The sequence below is a fragment of the Acipenser ruthenus genome, chromosome 39, assembly GCF_902713425.1.
Source record: "Acipenser ruthenus chromosome 39, fAciRut3.2 maternal haplotype, whole genome shotgun sequence".
Lineage (NCBI taxonomy): Eukaryota > Metazoa > Chordata > Actinopteri > Acipenseriformes > Acipenseridae > Acipenser > Acipenser ruthenus.
The window spans coordinates 10,044,286-10,066,505 of record NC_081227.1 but is presented as its reverse complement, the minus strand read 5'-3'; the positions used below and the strand labels follow the sequence as shown (position 1 = coordinate 10,066,505).

At 40.9% G+C, this 22,220-nt stretch overlaps 1 protein-coding gene across 2 annotated transcripts; it reads left to right on the top strand.

Moving 5' to 3' along the window:
• The first annotated feature begins 587 nt into the window (after positions 1 to 587).
• LOC117962833 (tripartite motif-containing protein 16-like) lies at positions 588 to 14,171 on the top strand. 2 transcript variants are annotated; one of them, XM_059009738.1, is made up of 6 exons: positions 588 to 1,433; positions 3,797 to 3,892; positions 8,191 to 8,424; positions 8,579 to 8,738; positions 10,850 to 10,915; positions 13,242 to 14,171. In XM_059009738.1, exons 1-6 carry the CDS (start codon positions 846 to 848, stop codon positions 13,775 to 13,777), a joined length of 1,680 nt encoding a protein of 559 aa, XP_058865721.1. In that variant the 5' UTR covers positions 588 to 845; the 3' UTR covers positions 13,778 to 14,171. The 2 variants fall into 2 exon arrangements, with proteins under 2 accessions (XP_058865721.1, XP_058865722.1); XM_059009739.1 differs by lacking the exon at positions 588 to 1,433 and adding an exon at positions 1,469 to 3,671.
• Positions 14,172 to 22,220: the final 8,049 nt, after the last annotated feature.

The following is a 22,220-nucleotide window of genomic DNA, read 5'->3' as shown; positions in this document are numbered from 1 at the left end:
ATTGTGTTTGTCACTTTTTTCTCATGCGTTCCGGTACCGCAGAGCCCCCCGGAACACCCCCCTCTCGCGCTCACTATGTGTTCCGGGACCTCCGATTTACAAATTAAGCACTGACGATACACATCACAAATATACAAAACAATTAAAAACAAAGCATTAATATCATACTGTTATCATATACACACGAATTGCACAATAATACAAAGCAAATTAAATATTGCTGAAGCGGTTTTTATTTTAGCAGACGAGGTGTTCAGTTGTAGCAGTCCAGTGTTGGGAATGGGTTCTTTCAATGCAGCGGGTTTGTGCATTTCAGAAAAGAGAGGAAGACTCGTAAAATGAGTTGGAGACAAGCAGATGAGAAGCAATTACCATCCGCAGTACGAATTAAAACGGGGTGCTGCTTTTTATGAGAAATTAGAAAAAGCAAGTCAACAAAGTTAAAACATATTTACGATATATTGATATACTGATATATTGATAAGTGAAATGGAATTAATACACGGGGCTGCAGTCAGTACGTACTGTACTGCTGTTTGATTCTGAGGTGTTTACAGATTTTTCTTTAATGAAATACTAAATCAACATGTTCTGCATTATTTTCCCAGTTATAAACCTGTAGAGAAGTGGATAAGAACAGTGATATATGATCTGTTTCTCTTTGTACAGAGCCATTCTCAAACTCCAGTCCCATCCCCCACTCTCTCCTCTCCGCGTCTTTCACACTGTGTCAGCTCAGCCTGCTTTTCAAACCCCGCCTCTCAGAGCCACACACCGCTCCAGGAAACCAGAGGGCACAGTTCAGCTTCTTCTGTTGTAAAATCGTCTCTCTCACGGAATCAAAAATGGCAGAAGCAAATATTCTAGTTGGAGAGGACCACTTTAGCTGTCCGGTGTGCCTGGATATATTGAAGAACCCAGTCGCTATTCCATGTGGACACAGTTACTGTATGGGGTGTATTAAGAACTGCTGGGATCAGACTGATCATATAGGAATCTACAGCTGCCCTGAGTGCAGAGAGACCTTTACGCCAAGGCCAGTTCTGCGCAGAAACACCATGCTGGCTGAAGTTGTGGAGAAATTAAAGAAGACTGGACTCAAGCCTCCTCCTGCTCAGAATTATGCTAGACTTGGAGATGTACGGTGTGATTTCTGCACTGGGAGAAAGTTCAAAGCTGTAAAATCCTGTTTGACGTGCCTGGCTTCTTACTGTGAAACACATGTCAAGCCACACTATGAAGCTGCTGCATTTAAGAGGCACAAACTGGTCGATGCAACTGGAAATCTGGATCAAAAGCTTTGTGCTGAACACCAGAAGATGTTGGATGGGTTCTGCAGAACTGATCAGATGTGCATTTGCTGGTTGTGTGCTGACAAAAAACACAAGAGCCACGACACAGTCTCAGCTGACACAGAAAGAACAGCGAAACAGGCAAGAGATTTTTAAATACAATCTATCTATCCTAGAAGGATTCCCGGATATTAAGCACGTTTTTTTACAGTGTCTTTTACTTTCTCTGCCTAAACTATTATGGATTAAAATGTATTTCAGGATTTTATTTTAAAGTTTGTGGAACAATAATTAGTAGTATTTATATTTCTAGTATTTTCTCTGTATAAAATCATAAATCATATTTCAGTTGAACTATTTAAGATATTATAGTTAAATCTTTATGTGTAAAATAAATAAAAAAAAACCCTGCAAGCCAACCACGTATTTCCAAACAGCATATTTAATATAATATTCTGAACATTCAAGTGAAAGCTGCTTCAGTTAGTTGCTTGACAAAAAGAAAATATGCAGCACATTCAAAGCAGCCACTATTCTGTACTTGTAGTTTGAAGAAGTTCCTTCTTCTGGACAGTTATTGTGCAGCCAGTTTCCTTTTGTATTGTTTTGTTGCTGGCAGCAGTTTGCCGTTGAGTAGATTACATTTGGCAGTTATTCTTACCAGATTATTTTAAAACTTGTTGGCAATACAGGACCCATCATTGGGAGTAATTTAAATAATCATTATTCTGAGCCAAAGCACTGTTATGTTCAAAGCCGCCATACATATATCAGACAGCGAGGCCCCTCTGAAGAGAGCCCAAGATATAGCCAACCCTCTAGTAGAGTGCACGGCTACTCTCCCAGGTGGGGGTAAGCCTGCAGTGTCATAAGCCTCAGCAACCGTGTCAGCAATCCAATGCAACAGTCGCTGCTTTGAGAGGGGCTGTCCTAGGGTCCGGATACCGTAACAGACAAAGAGCTGGTCAGTATGAGACGGATGGCTCGCTTGCAGAGCAAGGCGGCCACTTCCTCTTTGAGTACCGAGGCCTGATGAGGGTCCGACATGAAAGTGTGCGAGGCTCCTCGGAAGGGGGGAGGTCTCAAACGGAACTGCAACGCGTAACCGTTGTGTAAGGTAGCGAGCACCCAGGAGTCTGAGGTGCAAGGGCTTGCCCTTAAAGGCCAGATATATGGAGCAGCATACTAGATATGAGGCGGAGCTCCGTGGCCACCAGCTGTGGGAGCAGGGTCTCCGTGAGCACGCCATCCTGGTACGCGGTGACAATACTCGGGTGATGGCTCGGCCATGGGAGACTCAGCGTCTACTGTTGTACCGAGCACCATGCATATCAGGCACTGATTGCACTGTGTATCGTGAGCACTACGTGCACCGAATATAGTGTATACCGAGTTCACAGTGTGCACCAGTTGCACGGAGCACCCATGCGTACCAGAGAGCCGAGGGATATATACGCACTTTGTGCATAGAGCACCGTGTGCAATGAGCACCGTGCACACCGAGGTACAGAAACACCGGGGGGCAGCTATGCAGCATGTCTACCCTAACCACGTAGTCATACACCTGGTCAGTGCATAGCATGCACCAGGGAGACACAAGGGCTGAAGCCACGGCGGGTGAGCTGAAAAGCAAACAGCAAACACAAGACAAGCGAGCAGGCTGCTGAAGACAGAAAAATAAACTTCAGTTAGGAGTCACTGATTCCGGGAAAGTGACAAGCCGGCTTTCAGCACGAATGCAGGGGAACTGCAGTCGACTCAGGAAGCTCTTTTTACAAACAACGCTCAGTTAAACACAGAGGTCTTACCAAACCATCTTGAGAAGCAAAAAGAGAAATAGCTTCCTCGGGATGATGGTTTTAATCCCTCGGTGGGCGGGACTGAGTGCATCATCCCAGGAAGGGGCCTATCGGCATGCTCTGATATAAAGAGCTCTGTAATACCTACCCAATGGGCAGGGATATCCCATACATAATGTTGTTGTTGGTCGTCTTCGAATTGAAAGGGATCGAATGCACTAGAGCAGGGGTTCTCAACCCTGGTCCTGGAGACCTACTGTCCTGGTGGGGGTTCTCAACCCTGGTCCTGGAGACCTACTGTCCTGGTGGGGGTTCTCAACCCTGGTCCTGGAGACCCACTGTCCTGGTGGGGGTTCTCAAACCTGGTCCTGGAGACCCACTGTCCTGGTGGGGGTTCTCAACCCTGGTCCTGGAGACCCACTATCCTGGTGGGGGTTCTCAACCCTGGTCCTGGAGACCCACTGTCCTGGTGGGGGTTCTCAACCCTGGTCCTGGAGACCCACTGTCCTGGTGGGGGTTATCAACCCTGGTCCTGGAGACCCACTATCCTGGTGGCTTTTGTTCCAACCCGAGTTCTTGGGTACTTAATTGAAACCTTAATTGAACTAATAATTTGCTTAATTTTACTTTGCAAATTGTTCAGCTTACAAAAAGTTTTGATCTCGCCCAATGTCACATCAAATATGTCACTGTTTTTGAACACAGAAGCAGCTGAGAGAGACGCAGGCAGAACTACAACAGAGAATCTTGGAGAGACTGAAAGAATTGGGGGAGCTGAAACAGGCTGTGCACTTACTGAAAGTGAGTATGGAGCACAGGGCTAACCAATACCATTTAGACTTTATTTTAATAATTTAAACATTTTAACTATAAGACTAAGTGACACAGACACACACAGCATTTCAACTATAAGACTAAGAGGCACAGACACACACAGCATTTCAACTATAAGACTAAGTGACACAGACACACACAGCATTTCAACTATAAGACTAAGAGGCACAGACACACACAGCATTTCAACTATAAGACTAAGTGACACAGACACACACAGCATTTCAACTATAAGACTAAGAGGCACAGACACACACAGCATTTCAACTATAAGACTAAGAGGCACAGACACACACAACATTTCAACTATAAGACTAAGAGGCACAGACACACTCAGCATTTCAACTATAAGACCAAATGACACACACAGCATTTCAACTATAAGACTAAGAGGCACAGACACACACAGCATTTCAACTATAAGACTAAGAGGCACAGACACACTCAGCATTTCAACTATAAGACTAAGAGGCACAGACACACTCAGCATTTCAACTATAAGACTAAGAGGCACAGACACACTCAGCATTTCAACTATAAGACTAAGAGGCACAGACACACTCAGCATTTCAACTATAAGACTAAGAGGCACAGACACACACAGCATTTCAACTATAAGACTAAGAGGCACAGACACACACAGCATTTCAACTATAAGACTAAGAGGCACAGACACACTCAGCATTTCAACTATAAGACTAAGAGGCACAGACACACTCAGCATTTCAACTATAAGACCAAATGACACACACACACAGCATTTCAACTCTAAGACTAAGAGGCACAGACACACACAGCATTTCAACTCTAAGACTAAGAGGCACAGACACACACAGCATTTCAACTCTAAGACTAAGAGGCACAGACACACACAGCATTTCAACTAAAGACTAAGAGGCACAGACACACACACAGCATTTCAACTATAAGACTAAGAGGCACAGACACACTCAGCATTTCAACTATAAGACTAAGAGGCACAGACACACACAGCATTTCAACTATAAGACTAAGAGGCACAGACACACTCAGCATTTCAACTATAAGACTAAGAGGCACAGACACACACAGCATTTCAACTATAAGACTAAGAGGCACAGACACACTCAGCATTTCAACTATAAGACTAAGAGGCACAGACACACACAGCATTTCAACTATAAGACTAAGAGGCACAGACACACTCAGCATTTCAACTATAAGACTAAGAGGCACAGACACACACAGCATTTCAACTATAAGACTAAGAGGCACAGACACACTCAGCATTTCAACTATAAGACTAAGAGGCACAGACACACTCAGCATTTCAACTATAAGACCAAATGACACACACACACAGCATTTCAACTATAAGACTAAGTGACATTAAGTTCTTTCCTTTTCACTGTGTTTCTCAAGTATACACTAATTAAATATAATACTAAACATTTATTAAATCATTGTTTATTCGTTTAAACGTTTAAACCTAACAGATTTGTAGTTAAAGTTGCCAATGTAGACCTAAATACAGATTTATTTGATTTCTTGGCACAGAGGTAGACAACCCTGGTCCTGGAGGGCCTCAGTCCTGCAGTATGTTTTGTAGGCATCTCTTAATCATCAATTGCTAAATACCTGGAACAAATGGAAATTCAGACCAATTACGACAATCATTTAATCAAGTAGGGTAAAATCCAGAAGATCCTGTGGTACTGTGGACTAGAGTCTCAGCAGACACAAGTGTTACAAGATATCACATTCATTTATAATACAAATTCTGGTACCCATTTATATAGGGGATTTGAACCCACAACCATCAGACAGGATTAGCACTTGTATGTGCTCGCTCTGTCCGAGATCAGCTGTTAATTAAGCTGGTAGGTGTGTCTCGGCGGAGCGCGTATACCAACCAGCTGATCAGTGTGATCAGGGCTGCTGCAAGGCCTCTGTGAGGAGCTGCACATTTTCATTTTGTTTTGGAGAGGTACGTTTTTTTCTCGGTACATTTCCCATTGTTGGTAACGTGCCTGAGTGTGTCTTTTGTTTGATAATAAATACTGCGCCAGTGCGTGTGTGTTCACCGCAACTCTGTGTCTCCATTACGAGCCTCACCTGCCTGCCTATCTGCTTCAGCTGGGATAACAACGACTCCATCACAGTGCTTCACAAAAACCATCAAAAACACGATACACACAGCATAGGAAAACATTCATTATAGATATAGCAGAACTAAAATAATAAAAAGATAACAACAACGACTCCATCACAGTGCTTTACAAAAACCATCAAAAACACGACACACACAGCATAGGAAAACATTCATTATAGATGTGGCGTCCACGACCTATTCTCTATTTAACTGTACAGGTCGCGATGCAGACTACGCCATCTATAGTTTAACGAGAAATAGAACCTCACATAACCTTATTAATCTAGCAGCAATATTTGGGTACCCCACACAGAGCCCCTCTCAAATAAATGAAAAGACAAAAGAATGGAAATTGGTTGTGCCAACAAAATCTTTATTATCAACAACAACACTAAAACCCACAATTGCTGCAGTGCAATTACACACAATCCTAACCATATATCTTGCACAATAGAATAATTGCTTATTTATTGTCCCCAGCGACACCTAGAGGAGAGATAGAGAAACGTCCATCCAATTAATAAATATTTGGCTGCTCCACCCACCAAAGCCCAGAAGGGCAGTCAACCACCACCTGTGATAAAATAAACAAAAAGAAACCACACGTGAATTATTAAAGTAAATATATTAAAAGTGTAACTCTAAACAATCACCACACCAAACATAATAGTGCACAATTCAAAAAGAAAACACAACCCAGCACCTTACTTGACTAAACGTTCAATGCTCTGTAGAGCAGAGCAGCTACAATAGCGACGCTCTCCCTCGCAGCTCCTATAGACACACACTAAAAGCTAACTAAACGCTGCACGATACTATAAAAACTGTAAAGACAAATAAAAACGTGCGTACACAAACTAAAACAAACAAGGGACAATAATAAGCAAAAACAATGTGCAAGATAAACACAGGGAAAGACAACTAGCAGAAACAGTGGCTGGCGGCGTTCCACTTCCTACAACAACAAAAGAAACCTGGTTACGCCGCACCACCACAACAAATCTAACACAGCAGTTACATTGAAAACACAGTTTACATTACCTCGGGAGAGTCCGGAATACTGACGTCCAAAAGTATATCCGCCGACTCGCCCTACAATATACCAATAACAATACCATAAAACCAGGACACCAAAAGAGTACTGCACATAAAAATTAAGAGGGAGCAAAACAATAGTGCAACCGGCTTACCTCGTCACAGGGAGAACCACAGGAACACAGGAACACGGGGAACACCAAAACACAGCTGCACATCGACTACCTGGTTCTCTTGCACCCTTATGGTGCCGATATTTATACTGCCAACAATTAACACTTCCTGGTTCCCGCGGTCCCACCTGTTACATAGATATAGCAGAACTAAAATAATAAAAAGATAACAAGAACGACTCCATCACAGTGCTTCACAAAAACCATCAAAAACACGATACACACAGCATAGGAAAACATTCATTATAGATATAGCAGAACTAAAATAATAAAAAGATAACAACAACGACTCCATCACAGTGCTTCACAAAAACCATCAAAAACACGATACACACAGCATAGGAAAACATTCATTATAGATATAGCAGAACTAAAATAATAAAAAGATAACAACAACGACTCCATCACAGTGCTTCACAAAAACCATCAAAAACACGATACACACAGCACAGGAAAACATTCATTATAGATATAGCAGAACTAAAATAATAAAAAGGATATTTTATATAAGTCTCCAATCATGCGTTGAAAAAATGTGATATTAAAAAATAATAAAACAACATCATACACACAACATAATAAAACAGTGCTAATGAATATTAATAATAGAAAGGCTATAATAAAAAAAGGCTTTTGAACATAAATACGTTTTCAATCTTCACTTAAAAACAGCAAGACTTCTAGCTTCTCTGATAAAAGAAGGCAGAGAATTCCATAATGTAGGAGCCTCATAGGAAAAGTCCCTTCCTCCCATATATTTGTATTTACCCTTGGGTAAATGGGTGCTAATCCATTAAGGGTTTTATAAGTTAAAAGTAAAATGTTAGCATCAGTTCGAAACTGACAGGAAGCCACTGTGTATTTATGTATTTTGCATATACATTCTAAATAATATGATGTTTTGTCTACTTCACTGTTTCACTCAGAGCACAGCACAGACAGAAATAAAGGAAAGTAAGATGATATTTACTGCGCTAATCCGATCCATTAAGAGAGTCCGCGCTGAGGTTCTTGTGCTGATAGAAGCTAATGAGAAGGCTTCAGTGAATCAGGCTGAAGGACTCATAAAGAGACTGGAGCAGGAGATTGATGCGCTGAGGAGGAGAAACGCTGAGCTGAAACAGCTTTCAGAAACAGAGGATCACATCCATTTTCTACAGGTAAACTCACTGCTGTGAAGAAAGTTTGAAATTAATTAGGAGTGTGGTTTCAGACAGTCTTTTCCAATTGAATAGACCATTGGTGTTCCCCAGAAAAGTTTTGGACCCCATTCTGTTTCACTGAAAACTAATTTTCTCCACTTTCATGTTGTAGAATTTCCAGGCTCTCTGTGCCCCTCCTGTAACTGGAGATTTACCCAGTGTTACTGTCAATCCAAACATCTCTTCTGGGACGATGAGGAAAGTTGTGGCTGAACTTAAGGAACATATTGAGGACTTCTGCAAGGGGGAATTAAGCAAAATGACTAAAACAGGTTGGTGTGAAACCTATTTATATGTAAGGGATAACACACGACAAGGCGTGGAGTGTGCTGCATTAACATACGGCTGTGGGTGGGCTGGAGGCATGAAGCGAAGTATTATTATTATTTATTTCTTAGCCAACGCTCTTATCCAGGGCGACTTACAATTGTTACAAGATATCACATTATTTTTACAAACAAATACCCATTTATACAGTTGGATTTTTACTGGAGCAATCTAGGTAAAGTACCTCGCTCAAGGGTACAGCAGCAGTGTCCCCCACCTGGAATCGACCCCACGACCCTCTGGTCAAGAGTCCAGAGCCTTAACCACTACTCCACACTGCTATCAACAAACATATCAACAAAGACATATGTTAATGCAACACAGCCCACAAGCCCTGGAGTGTGTTATCCCACTTATAAAACAGACACAATAAAACATAGAAAAAAACAATTTGTTTTTATTTAAAAAAAAACAAACAATGTTATTGTGACGGGGTACTGCCCCGTCTTTATGATCAATGTTGGGACTGGCAGGGAGGGGGTTAAAATTCCTCCCTGCCAGAAAAACATGTGAGAATGTGGCTGGAGCCCTAATTGACTAATCAGTAATTATTGAATAATTGGGCTCCAGCCACAGGGAATAAAAGCCAGGGGAGAGGCCCTGGCTAGGAGAGAGTTGAAGGAGAGTTCCAGAAGCAAGAGTGTGTTTGTATGTGGTGTTTTTCTGTTCCAGTGAAGGCAACGCCCAGCCTGGAAATCTTTATTTTTGTAAGTTTTGCTTTGTGTGTATTTTGTGTTTAAAACCTTTTTTGTTTGGCCCTTGTGCTGGTTTATTTTGTATTTTTGTTTATTAAAAACTTTATTTTTGAACTTTATACTGTCCCTGAGTCTCAAACCTCGGTCCATCCTGTCACAGTTGGTGTTCAGAAGTGGGATAGCGCCACCTGGAGACTCAGAGACAGTATAAAGTTCAAAAATAAAGTTTTTAATAAACAAAAATACAAAATAAACCAGCACAAGGGCCAAACAAAAAAGGTTTTAAACACAAAATACACACAAAGCAAAACTTACAAAAATAAAGATTTCCAGGCTGGGCGTTGCCTTCACTGGAACAGAAAAACACCACATACAAACACACTCTTGCTTCTGGAACTCTCCTTCAACTCTCTCCTAGCCAGGGCCTCTCCCCTGGCTTTTATTCCCTGTGGCTGGAGCCCAATTATTCAATAATTACTGATTAGTCAATTAGGGCTCCAGCCACATTCTCACATGTTTTTCTGGCAGGGAGGAATTTTAACCCCCTCCCTGCCAGTCCCAACATTGATCATAAAGACGGGGCAGTACCCCGTCACAGTTATTATATATTCTTCCGCTTTGGAGAAAAAATAGTCCATAAGACAAGGTTAAACAGGAGGTTTTCAACATTTCCAACATCAAATACAATACTAGTTTATCCCAACCGGGATAAAAAAAATAATTAATTGTAGCTCTGTCCAGCTACTTACCTCTAATGGCTAAAGCTAGTTAAAATGAGAGTACACACCACCGAGATGTGGTAGACCTGGGGGAAGAGCAAAATCTAGCTGCAGGCTTCGCAATGCGCTAGGTCGTGATGGGATAACTAGCAGAAATGGCTGAAATAATAGTAAAACATGTCTAAAAACTTAAGGACTGTGAATATATATATATATATATATATATATATATATATATATATATATATATATATATACTGCTTATAGTGAAAATAATCGAGAAAAAAATAATAAGGCACAGAGTAGAAACTGAAAATAACTACACCCAGGCTCAGCTGTTGCGAGTCTAATATGCTGTGTATTGATATTTATTAATCTTACTCCAATTAGACAAAAATAAGTTCCGCCATGCATTAAACTATTTAATGCACTGTTGAAAGCCCCTCAACAGCCAATCAGCTTGCAGCATCCAACATTCCGTTTTGTCAATGTATGTATTATATACACAAATATATACATTCTTTAATCCAGTGCTTGTAAAATATTAATAAACACCTCTTGCACATTCCTGGCTATATAAACATTGTAGATTCATTGCAGATTCAGTCACTAAGTTGATTTTTCTCTCTTTTCATTGCCCAGTGAATGAAGTTGCAGTTTACAGTCTGCAGGATCCAGAGCCAAGGACCAGAGCTGAGTTTTTAAAATGTAAGTCTGTTTGATTGGATGATGTGTCACTTCATTTTGAGTTAACAGCAGAGAACAGAGAAGGGTAGAGTTTGAAGACTGCAATTATTATTTATTAGTAACTGTGTGTACATTTGAGATTTTATTTGAAAATAGGAACTATGTCTAATAGTTGTAATATTTTAAAATATTTTTTTTACAAAGTAAATTATTTGAAAATATTTAAATATGTTTTGGCATAGGCACTGGAACCTCCTGAATCTTACTGGTGCTGAGGTTTACAATGGTCACATGACATGGCAAGAAAAAAAAACTCTTACTGTTAAAAAAACATGCTTAAATACTGTTAACCATTATAAATAGCGTACCAGCCAGGACACTCACAAAAAGCAAACCACATATGACAATGTATTATTTAAAACGCTTGTTCACAGAAAAACTTCGAGCTCCAATCAGAATTTCCGTGTGGTTTTTCTGCACTGATTGGCTGTCTCTCTATTGCCTTTATATTATTATTTATTTATTTCTTATCAGACACCCTTACCCAGGGCGACTTACAGTCGTAAACAAATACATTTCAAGAATCACAGTACAAGTAATAATACAATTAACAGCAAGATAAATACAATGACTTTGGTTCAAGCAAGTACAAGTATGACAAAATACAATTCAATAATACAGCAGATAACAGTGTCAGTGATAGTTACATCAGGATGTGATTAAGTACAAAATACTACCGATTAAACACTTGACAGGTTACAGTACTCTGAAGTAAAGGATTAAATGCAGTAAAATAGGGGGCAGATAAGAGCAAGTAAAGCGCATTTAAGGAAGGGTGATAAGTGTCCCAGGGGAAAAACAGAGGAGTTCTACAGGTGCTTTCTGAAGAGGTGAGTCTTAAGGAGGCGCCGGAATGTGGTCAGGGACTGGGCAGTCCTGACATCTGTAGGAAGGTCATTCCACCACTGCGGAGCGAGGGTGGAGAAGGAGCGGGCTCTGGAGGCAGGGGAGTGTAGAGGAGGTAGAGCCAGTCTTCAAGTGCAGGCGGAGCGGAGAGGTCGAGTGGGGGTGTAGGGAGAGATGAGGGTCTGGAGGTAGCTGGGTGCAGTCTGGTCAAGGCATCTGAGGCTAGTACAAGAGTCTTGAACTGGATGCGAGCGGTGAACGGGAGCCAGTGGAGTGAGCGGAGCAGTGGAGTTGCGTGGGAGAAGCGGAGTTCTGGATGAGCTGGAGCGGACGGGTGGCGGACGCAGGGAGGCCAGCCAGGAGGGAGTTGCAGTAGTCTAGGTGGGAGAGTACCAAGGCCTGGACCAGGAGCTGGGTGGTGTAGTTGGTGAGGAAGGGTCGGATTCTTCGGATGTTGCTCAGGAAGAATCGGCAAGTGCGTGCCAGAGTGGAGATGTGCTGGGAATAAGAGAGGCAGGGGTCCAGGGTGACTCCGAGGTTCTTAGCAGAGGAAGAGGGAGAGAGTGTGGTAGATTCCAGAGGAACAGAGATAGAGAGAGAGGGGAGGAGGAGGAGGGAGGAGGAGGGAAAGAAAAGGAGGTCAGATTTAGAGAGGTTGAGTTTGAGGTGATGCGAGTGCATCCAGGAGGAGATAGCAGACAGACAGGTAGAGATACGGGATGGGATTGTGGGGTCAGAGGGGGGGAAGGAGAGGAAGATCTGCGCATCGTCAGCATAGAAGTGGTATGAGAAACCATAGGATGCGATGAGGGGGCCCAGGGAGTGGGTGTAGAGTGAGAACAGGAGAGGACCCAAGACTGACCCTTGGGGGACTCCTGTTGAGAGAGGGCGAGGTGTGGAGGTTGAGCCGCGCCAGGTTACCTGGTAGGTGCGGTCAGAGAGGTAGGAGGTGAACCAGGCAGAGCAGTGCCGGAGAGTCCCAGGTCAGCGAGAGAGGATATTAGCTGACGTGGTTCTAGTGCCAGCTGCAAAATATTTATCATGAATGCTGGTGCTATGAGTAAAATCATTTTAAATACATTTAAGTATTTTCTTTTTAAACTATTTTCAAATTTATAATTGCACAAACAGTAATTAACTCATGGTGGCATTCTGACATGCAGAATGCTAAATAAATATGTTCATTTCAATAACTTCAAAAAAGGCCCTTAAAACAATTGAGAAGAATTTGTTGATACTATTCTACATTTACTTTCCACAAAAGACATTAAAATATCTTCAAATAATATTTACTTTCTGACATAGATATATTTTTTCAAATAATATTTACTTTAAAAAAATTGAAATGATTGATTTTTCCAGGTTTGCTGCAAGGCAAAATAATTCTGGTACCCATTCATATAGTTGTCTTTTGTCTAACTGTCCTCTTCTCTTTAATCAGATTCCCGTCATCTGACACTGGACCCCAACACAGCGCATAGAAAACTCCATCTGTCTGACGGGAACAGAAAGGTGACCCGAAGTACACAAGCCCAGCGATATCCTGATCACCCAGAGAGATTTGACAGGTGGACCCAGGTGCTTTGCAGAGAGAGTTTGTCTGGAACTCGCTGCTACTGGGAGGTTGAGTGGAGTGGGGGAGATGCTTTTATAGGAGTCACATATAAAGGAATCAACAGGAAAGGGGGGCAGTATGCCTGTGTCCTTGGACGCAATGACATCTCCTGCAGTTTGTACTGCTCTGATTCCATTTATACTGCCCGGCATAATAACAAGAAAATTGAAATAATTGCTCCCTACCGCCGTCGAATAGGAGTGTATCTGGACTTTACTGCCGCCTCCTTGTCATTTTATGGAGTCTCTGGGGACTCAATGATGTTCCTGCACACATTCCAAACCACATTCACTGAGCCACTCTATCCTGGGTTTTGGCTTCCTTGTGTAAATTCCAGTGTAACAATCTGCAAGCTGAACTAGACCACTGTTATGTTGAAAGGGAACGTTCTTAGCCTCCTTGAGTTTCTGGGTATCTTCCAGAAGGCTTTGGTGCTTAGAATTGTTCATAAGCACATAATTAATGCTTAAAATATGCTTTTAATATGCTTTATAGAACAAGTAATACATGGTACTATCAACATTTCCAAATGTGTTATACATGCATCGTAGTTTGTTAAATATTCTGTTTATACTGTACCAGAACTGTATTTTTAAAAAGAAGAGCAAATATTTACCTTTTATATTAAATCAATATATCCAGGGATGATTCTACCTGGCAGATCATTTATTATCAACAGACTTTTCCTTAATTTAGAACCCTCTTCATGTCCTTGATAGAATGTTGATGCCTTCAGTGGTGCAGCTAGCTTTTCATGCCAGGGTGGGGGTGGGGTTGGGGGGGATACTTATTCAAGGGGCCCTGTGACAGCGTGTGTGCATGTGTGTGTGTGTGTGTGTGTGTGTGCTTGAAGTGTTCAGTGTGAATGGGTATGTGTTCATTGTTCACATTTGGAATATGCACACGGGAGGGAGAGGGGGAAATTAATTAAGTCACCTCACAAATATAAGAGAGGAAGGTGCACTGTGTGTTGAAGTGTTGTGCAGGGAGAGATTGTGTGATTGTGTTAGCCGTGCTGTTTGTTTATTGTTTTGTTTGTGTTTAAATAAATACTTAAAACCTACTATTTCTCCTCCATGTCTGCCACAGCCCCCAATCATAAGACTTTTCTTTCATTTGTGTAAACCAACAATGTTCAATACATGGGCAGTATATGAAACATATACTTGGTAACAAAAGTATCATCAAGAGATGGTTTGTAGAAAACAAACAAACAGTGCCTGAATCACTAACAACATAGCTGATGTACTAATACTTTCACAAATATCTTTTATTATTATTTTATTTCTTAGCAGACGCCCTTATCCAGGGCGACTTACAATTGTTACAAGATCTCACATTATACATTATTTCACATTATACAGATATCACATTATTTTTACATACAATTACCCATTTATACAGTTGGGTTTTTACTGGAGCAATCTAGGTAAAGTACCTTGCTCAAGGGTACAACAGCAGTGTCCCCCACTGGGGATTGAACCCACAACCCTCCGGTCAAGAGTCCAGAGCCCTAACCACTACTCCACACTGCTGCCCTATTATCATCACTCTCATCTCATTTTCTAACCAGTAGCTGAGCTATTTTTCTGACAACAAGATTAAAACTTGATGTATGTACACTTGCTTGCCATTTTAGAGGTATATGTTTCACAGGGGAACTAGGAGCTAAAAACATTGGCAGGAAAAACTAGCCTAACAGTGAGCTTGTAAACAGCACCTGTACGGAGCCACACTGGGTTTTAGTGGAGTTTGTCGTGTTTGTTGACCTTTTGTTTATGTAAAGTGGTACAGACTAACAGTTTGCTAAATGCAAAGAGGAGGAAGTTAAAAGGAATGCTATTCGTGACAAGCCTTATCAGACCTCACCATGCTCTACCATTACACCTTTACTAGAAAATAGAGATGGTGTTGACCACTTCAAAAAAAGAATAATTGTCATTAGGTTAAGAGGTATTGTGATGGAGTGAATGTTCCAAACTGTAATGTGGAGGCTTTAGGAAATACACTCCATCTCGCTGAGACTCATCGAGGCCAGCATGCCAGGATTGTATAATTAAGCATTTGAGCCCTTTACTGTGTGGTAATGCCCGCCTCGTGCAGTCACATACCCGCCTTGTGCAGTCACATGCCCTCCTCGTGCAGTCACATACCCGCCTCGTGCAGTCACATGCCCTCCTCGTGCAGTCACATGCCCTCCTTGTGCAGTCACATACCCGCCTCGTGCAGTCACATGCCCTCCTCGTGCAGTCACATACCCGCCTCGTGCAGTCACATGCCCTCTTTGTGCAGTCACATGCCCTCCTCGTGCAGTCACATGCCCTCCTTGTGCAGTCACATACCCGCCTCCTGCAGTCACATGCCCTCCTCGTGCAGTCACATGCCCGCCTCGTGCAGTCACATACCCGCCTCGTGCAGTCACATGCCCTCTTTGTGCAGTCACATGCCCTCCTTGTGCAGTCACATGCCCTCCTCGTGCAGTCACATGCCCGCCTCGTGCAGTCACTTGCCCTCCTCGTGCAGTCACATGCCCTCCTCGTGCAGTCACATACCCGCCTCCTGCAGTCACATGCCCGACCCTTCTTGTTATTGTAATGAGAAGGGCATTACCACACAAGTAAAGAACTGAGGGCTCAAAAGCTATTAGAATATGGATCTGTAAAAAAATAAAAAGGTTTTCTAATAGCTTTTATCCTGATTTTATGTACAGTGCCATGAAAAAGTATTTGCCCCCTGTCTGATTTTCTGCATTTTTGCACATTCTTCACATTATATTTGGTCAGATTTTTTTGTGGGTTGTTGTAGTATAGGGTGTTTCTTTCATTTGTTTGGTGTGCAAGGTAATCAAACATGTAATCTTCAGGTCTGAAAAAGTTATTGCCCCCACTAGTTAACTCAACCCAATTAAAAGGGATAATTAGGGTCAGCTGTTTAAGTACTTTGGTTAACAACCAGGCCTGATTTGGGCCAGCCCTGCCCAATATAAATCTGACTAACTTTGGCCCTTACCATCAGAGTTAAGTTGTTAGCACACAGCTTCTAGAGGCACATCATGCCATGAACAAAAGAAATTCCTGAAGACTTCCAGAAAAAAGTTGTTGATGCCTATCAGTCTGGAAAGGGTTACAAAGCCATTTCTAAGGCTCTGGGGCTCCACCGAACCACAGAAAGAAGCCATATTGTCCAAATGGAGAAAGTTTGGGACAGTAGTGAATCTTCCCAGGAGTGGCCGTCCTGCCAAAATCTCTCCAAGAGCAAGCCGTAAAATCATCCAGGAAGTCACAAAGAACCCTAGAATAACATCCAGGGATCTGCAGGCCTCTCTCGCTCATGTTTCATGTGTTCATGACTCCACCATCAGAAAGACACTGGGCAAAAATGGGATTCATGGCAGAGTAGCAAAGCGGAAACCATTGCTCACTAAGAAGAACATGAATGCTCGTCTCAAGTTTGCCAAAAAGCACCTGGATGATCCTCAAGAGTTCTGGAACAATGTTCTATGGATAGATGAGCCAAAAGTGGAACTTTTTGGCCGATATGGGCCCAGTTATGTCTGGCGAAAACCAAACACTGCATTCCACAGTAAGAACCTCATACCAACGGTCAAGCATGGTGGTGGTAGTGTCATGGTTTGGGGATGCTTTGCTGCATCAGGACCTGGACACCTTGCCATCATTGAAGGAACCATGAATTCTGCTCTGTATCAGAGAATTCTACAGGAGAATGTCAGGCCATCTGTCCGTGAGCTGAAGCTGAAGCGCAGCTGGGTCATGCAGCAAGACAATGATCCGAAACACACAAGCAAGTCTACATCAGAATGGTTGAAGAACAAGAAATGTAAAGTTTTGGAAAGGCCTAGTCAAAGTCCAGACCTAAACCTCATTGAGATGTTGTGGCAGAACCTGAAACGAGCAGTTCATGCTTGAAAACCCACAAATGTCACTGAGTTGAAGCAGTTCTGCATGGAGGAGTGGGCCAAAATTCCTCCACGGCGCTGTGGGAGACTAATCAATAACTACAGGAAGCGTTTGGTTGCAGTTATTGCTGTTAAAGGTGGCGTAACCAGTTATTGAGTCTAAGGGGGTGATTACTTTTTCACATGGGTGCATTGGGTGTTGCATAACTTTCTTTAATAAATAAATGAAATATGTATCACATTTTTGTGTTATTTGTTCACTCAGGGTCCCTTTTATCTAATATTAGGTTTTGGTTGAAGATCTGACAACATTCAGTGTCAAAAATATGCAACAATGCAGAAAATCAGAAGGGGCAAATACTTTTTCACAGCACTGTATATGTATATGTGTGTGTGTGTGTGTGTATATATATATATATTGTGAGATTAAAAGAGTTTTGAAGGGGTTAGAGACAGCAGGTACCGGGAGTAACCAGGGAAGAGACACAGAACAACCAGGAACTACATTTCCCAACAACGGGGAAAAAACACAGTGCCTGACGGGTAACAGCGGCAGCTTTAAAAAGCTACTGGAATCAGATAGAGAGGAGCGTGAGAACAGGTGCACACACGAGCCGTGGGACGGGAGAGTACCGAATCTAAACGAAAGTGGGCAGCTGCATTGGGAGCGAGAAGGGGATGTTAACCAGTGGTAAACCAGAGGATTACAAATTTAACACTTGTTTCTAAACAAAACGGAACAGCGTATTGGGCGCTGCATTGAAGCAACCTTGTGGACTACCAGTCGGAGACAACCATTGTTTCTACAGCGGGACAGTGCACGGTGGTTCTACCTTGAAACAACACGGTGGACTACAAGCTTCCCTGCATCGGAGCAACGCAGAGAACATGGATTGCTGTAGAGTGAGTATGCTGTGTTTTACCTTTGATATGCTGGGAGCTACTGAAGTACGGGACTTGTGTGTATTCAAACAGAGTGCTTAAAGACTGTATCAAAAGCCCATGAACAGGGCAAGTTATTAACCCAGGAGAACTGTGTCCAGCTGGAAGTGTTGAACGGTGTAATAATACGCAGGGACGCAACAAGGGTTATTTAAACGAAACACCATTTTATTTTATGTCCAGGGAACAGTGGAACCTGCAACAAAAGAGAGGAGAGAGTTAGAGAACGCTCATTGCTCACTGTTTGATCACCTGTATTAATTCTAATCTACACAGCAGTGTTATTACTTACCTTTACGAAAGGTTGGCTGGGTGTTGGGGCTGCACTCTACCGCAAACAGACCTCCGGGGCAGTCGGAAGTACAAACCTGTGAGTAGGACGGGGACGATCACGACTCCACAGCGCCATCTGGTGGACATCCGCGATAACCTGGAAAAGAGAAAGAAGCCACAATACCAAGCCAACACCAAAGGAACTTGGATACAACAAGCCATTACTTACCTGAGGGTCTCGATCCACAAAGAAAGTCCTGGACTGTGTTTATTTGAGTTTGATTATTATTTTGCTTGATAACTGGAACTTCTGTGTGTTCATTTTTATTGAAGATACGAGAAAGAGGAAAATCATTAAACCAGAAATCTCCTTGGATCTGGGTCTCTGTCACGTTCTTCTGCACCAAAACAGACACCGCTTACACATCTCATACTTACGTGGACTATTCCTGTTCACAATATATATATATATATATATATATATATATATATATATATATATATATATATATATATATATATATATTAGTACTTGCTCTTGCACTATTACTGTTATTAAACAAAGACTTGTCACGAAAAGTTGTAAGTAAAGTAATTTTTGTGAGTGTTCCTATGATTGACCTCAGTTACGGAGAATGACCCAATGTGGAATCTGCCTTGTGGTAGATGAAGCAATATTGGTTTGGAATTAGGAGAAGAGTCTCTTAGTTGCCTTGGGAGAGATGTTACAAAGGATAGCAAGCTACCATCTAGAGGGCAGACTCAGAGCCTTTTCTCTCACCCTAACCAGTTTTCCGCTTTATTATCACATTTCTCGACAGGACTAACGCAGATGTCTTTGTATAATGATTTGGTAGAGACTGTCTGATCACTTGCAGGCTGATTTCCATTGACTTTAAAGTACAGAGTGTTCGTCAAGCTCTGTCTGATGAAGAATGAGATTGAAAAAACTTGGGCTGTTCTGTGATGAAGAAAAGAGGAGGAAAGACTCCGCCACAGTGGAACCATATGAATTATGAGCAGTTAAAACTACATTGTAATCAAGATGAACTCTCTATGAACATTTGTCCTGTATAGAGTAAATGTAAAACAAACTTTGCTGAAATTCAGTATTGATAAAGCAAATACAATGAATTCAGAACGAGCATTTTAATGTTAATTTGTAGGATTTGGGCTGTCGTGTGAGCGTCATTGTGCATCACGCTGGTCCGTAAAGGAGAACACATAACATTGATGCCGAAATTAAAAAAATAAGTTTTAATCGGTTGACATCTTCTTGAGTGTATTGCTTTTATGAAATTCACGCTGTGATTTAGGTTGATAGAGTGTATAGAAATAAACATTGTAAACTTTTTACTCAAGAAAGTTTATTGAGTTTTTGGGTAACACTTTACAATAAGTGTCCCTAGTTACAGTGTATTTACATAGTAGTTACATCTGTAGTTACACAAATACAGTGTAATTCTGCATTGTTACAATGTACTTAATGTGTATAAACCACACAGTATATGTAAGTACACAATTTTAACTACATTTGTAACTACTTTTTTTTTTACATGAGTGTGAATTACATATGTGATTACATATAAATCTTACAGGTCCCAATTCATTTTTAAAAAGCTAAATATGGTTTTAGAGTGAGTAACAATTGTGTAACAGCGGTTACATTGCAAAAAAAAAATAGTAACAAATGTAGTTACAATTGTGCTCTTACATATGCCGTGTGGTTTTTACACATTAAGTACATTGTAACAATGAAGAATCACACTGTATGTATGTGTAGCTACAGATGTAGTTACTGAGTAACTACTATGTAAATACACTGTAACTCGGGACACTTATTGTAAAGTGTTACCAGTTTTTGTTTTATCAAATATACAGCCAGTCAGCGAGCCACGAGCCACGAGTCCTAAAAAAAATAATATATATATATATATATATATGCCATGGTTTGTTTCTAATAGCAGAAAAAGACAGCCCTTTGAATATTTAAACGAAATAAGAGTTTTTATATTAGGCCTAATAGGATCATTTTGAAGTCTGTGACACTGGCCTATATTCATCAAGGTGTTTTACACCAATTCGCAATTACCAGCACTTTCTAAATTGAATAATATACAAAATTAAAGTGAACACGCGGAGCTCACAGCACGGAGAGTTTGATTTTAAGATGTGGGGTATGATGAGGAAGTCATTCCGCATTCATTTCTTTCAGCTTATTTGTACATTTGAAAAGTTTCATAGCAAAACGAGTGAAATGTCAATTCCACACATTTCCAGATATCGCTATAGCCTAGATTTACTCCTGGCGAGTGGCCTTATCACGTAGTGTAATAGGAATGAATAGCATCTAAAAAATAAATAAAAAAAACATCAATTTACCAAAAATAACGAAAATGGACATAGGGCATTTTGGATTGAAGTTCTTCATTTATTTTTTTCAGAAAAAAAAAGTGTTGGCAATTGCAGATTGGTGTAAAACCCTTGATGAATATAGGCCACCGTGGCAGATTGGATGCATTTTAATTGGGGTTACATTTTATTTAAATGCATTTACAGGCTCAATCGGCTACGGCAAAGAAAAGGTGTATTTAAAACTTAGTAGTTTTGGTGTTTAGCTTGAATAGTGTGTCTGTTGTTGCTGTGTTTTCTTTTTGTGTGCAAATATTTTAAAATATAATAGCCTACAGTACATTCTCCGATTTAAAGTGATTAGCTGGTATTAACCGATGGTTTTTTTGGTATTATTGTTAATATTTATTTAGCATTAGTTAGGCTATTCGTTTATTTATTTATTGGCTTAGTTGTTTTTCTGTGAATAAGTGTTGCACCAGTGAGCTGCTATCAGTAAAGTTTAAAACTATATCTTTCTGTATATATTTGCACATTGTTTAAGAGAAAAAAATAACTAGAGTTATGTGTGCACACAAGATGTATAGAGCAGCCCCTCCAATAGTCTGTCTAGCCTGCCTCAGCTCCCCACCCCCACCGGGAGGAGGTTGATGCCACCCCAAACTGAAGATCTAAGAATTTGGAAATCCAGCACTATTTCTGAGGGACAACAGAGAACTTCTGCTCTTCCACAAAAATACTTCTATTCTTCAATGAAAAACTTGAACTCTTCAACAAAAAACTTAAACTCTTAAACAAAAAATGTATATTCTTCAACGAAGAACTTTAGCAATCCAGAAAAAGAATTTTAAAAGAGAACTTTCGTAAAAAAAAAAAATTATATATGAAATAATAAGAATTGTTACGTAATAATAAAAAAAAGGGCACAGTAGGCCTACTGTCTTTTTACTAGCTGGACTGCTGCTGCCACCTAGTGACATATTACTGCACTACACGCAGTTAAAATATTGAAGAGATTGCAAAACTGAATCAATACCAGCGTGCTGGCACATACTTGCTTTCATTATGATTGTGATTATTATTATTTAAATAAATTATATTTTGAAATCATAAGTTTTTATAAGACAAGAATACACAACTTTTTTTTTGGTCAAAAATTATAAAAACTTTATTAGAAAAAAACAAAATTCATATTTCTTTTAAAATGGGTTCATGTAAAAATTTTAAAAGCACAGTTGTACATGTTGCACCAGGCACTAAAAAGGGGGTACAGCAATAGAGCTGAGAGACATGCCCATTCAATCAGTGTACATTATTAAACA

Coding starts and splice junctions, on each gene's coding strand:
- LOC117962833 (XM_059009738.1), top strand. CDS start 846: ATGGCAGAAGCAAATATTCTAGTTGGAGAGGACCACTTTAGCTGTCCG. Junction 1,434..3,796: donor CAGAAAGAACAGCGAAACAG/GCAAGAGATTTT, acceptor TTTTGAACACAG/AAGCAGCTGAGAGAGACGCA. Junction 3,893..8,190: donor AGGCTGTGCACTTACTGAAA/GTGAGTATGGAG, acceptor TGTTTCACTCAG/AGCACAGCACAGACAGAAAT.